The following is a 1426-nucleotide window of genomic DNA, read 5'->3' on the forward strand; positions in this document are numbered from 1 at the left end:
TGCTGGTCGTGCGGTTCCCATGAACAGCCACTATTTTCCCAGTCCTAGGACTGGTCGCGGCCCTTCAGTTCCCGACGAAGAGACGCAGCGTTTACCTAGGAGTCCATCGGCTGCTCGCGCCGATTCCCAACGCAGGTGCGCTCCGTCTTCCCAACGCAGGCGCAATGGCTATTCAATGGCGGTTCCCAACGCAGGCATGCTCCGTCTTCCAAGGGGTGCGAGTTATTGCACCATGATCAGTTCCACCCACCGACACGCCTATATAAGCCAGATCTGCATGCACACAGTCGGCGGCCATTGCACCACCGCGCGTCAAGAAAGTGAAGCACCCTTCCCACGCACACCTCGCCCCGGCCCTCAACCCACCGCCACAATGCCTCGCCCCTTGAAGACAACATGGGCGATGCTGAACCCGTCGTCCTCATGTCACCCCCTGATGCCTCCACCGACGTCGTCGTCGTCCGAATCAGACCTCGAGGTGAACCTCGAGGATGATCCAGACCATGAGACCACATCGAAGGAGGAACTAGAACCTCTTCTGGTGGAGGAGGTCGTCTTCAACTCGTTGGAGATGGCTTGGAAGGAGGAGGAGGACCGGCACCTCCATGCCATCACACAGAAGGAGACCGATGACTGCATCCTAAAGCACGTCATTGAGATCTACAAGGAGGAGGAGCACCACCACGAGGAGGAGGAGCGTCGCCGCAAGGAGGAGGAGGAGCGCCGCCGCGAGGAGGAGGAGGAGCATCGCCGTCAGGAGGAGGAGACCGAGCGGTGTCTCACGATGGACGCGGAATGGCACCGGCGTAGGGCTGAGCGACAAAAGAAGCGCGAAGAGGAGCACCGACAGCAGGGGGACGACGCATGCAGCAGCACTGGCAGTAATTAGTAGCACTAGTGATTAATCGATGTCTTAGGTCGATGTAATAATTTACTGGTGCTGAAAAAAACCATGTCCTCGAATCCTTTGTTTGATCATCACCACCTTGGGTTGATACTTGCATTGCATGACCTCGTTTTATTTGCTTACATATTGGATGTTGCATTGTATGACCTCGTTTTGCTTACATCGTTCCTTGGATTGTATGTGGTGATGCATCTTGGTCGTTGTTTCGTTGTCACAAAGATTGTAGTATATGATATTGATGTAGACTAGGCCCGATCTTCCGAAAGGTATGATAGCGTCGATTGGTGGAGACTCGACGTTCATGATCTAGGCTTCGAACCAACACTAATTCAGACCCCCGCAACCGTTACACCACTGCTCTATTGGTTATCAACCACGCGAACGCGATTGACCTCGCCGAGAAGGCTTTCCTGCAAGCGAATCGAGAACACAAGCAAGAACGGGACGAACGCAATCTGAAATTACAAATAAATATGAGGCTTATGAAAATAAGGAGTTCAATTCTTTATTCGAAAGGAC

The 1426-nt window shown here is 53.4% G+C and overlaps 1 protein-coding gene across 1 annotated transcript; it reads left to right on the top strand.

Annotated features, from left to right (window-relative positions):
• Positions 1–373: 373 nt before the first annotated feature.
• Positions 374–889, top strand: LOC136543649 (uncharacterized). The gene has a single exon (XM_066536036.1). It carries the CDS (start codon positions 374–376, stop codon positions 887–889), a length of 516 nt encoding a protein of 171 aa, XP_066392133.1.
• The last annotated feature ends 537 nt before the right edge of the window (positions 890–1426 follow it).

This window comes from Miscanthus floridulus, chromosome 3, assembly GCF_019320115.1.
Source record: "Miscanthus floridulus cultivar M001 chromosome 3, ASM1932011v1, whole genome shotgun sequence".
NCBI lineage: Eukaryota > Viridiplantae > Streptophyta > Magnoliopsida > Poales > Poaceae > Miscanthus > Miscanthus floridulus.

What these genes read in the sequence shown, in the direction of transcription:
- LOC136543649 (XM_066536036.1), top strand. Translation starts at nt 374, where the DNA reads ATGCCTCGCCCCTTGAAGACAACATGGGCGATGCTGAACCCGTCGTCC.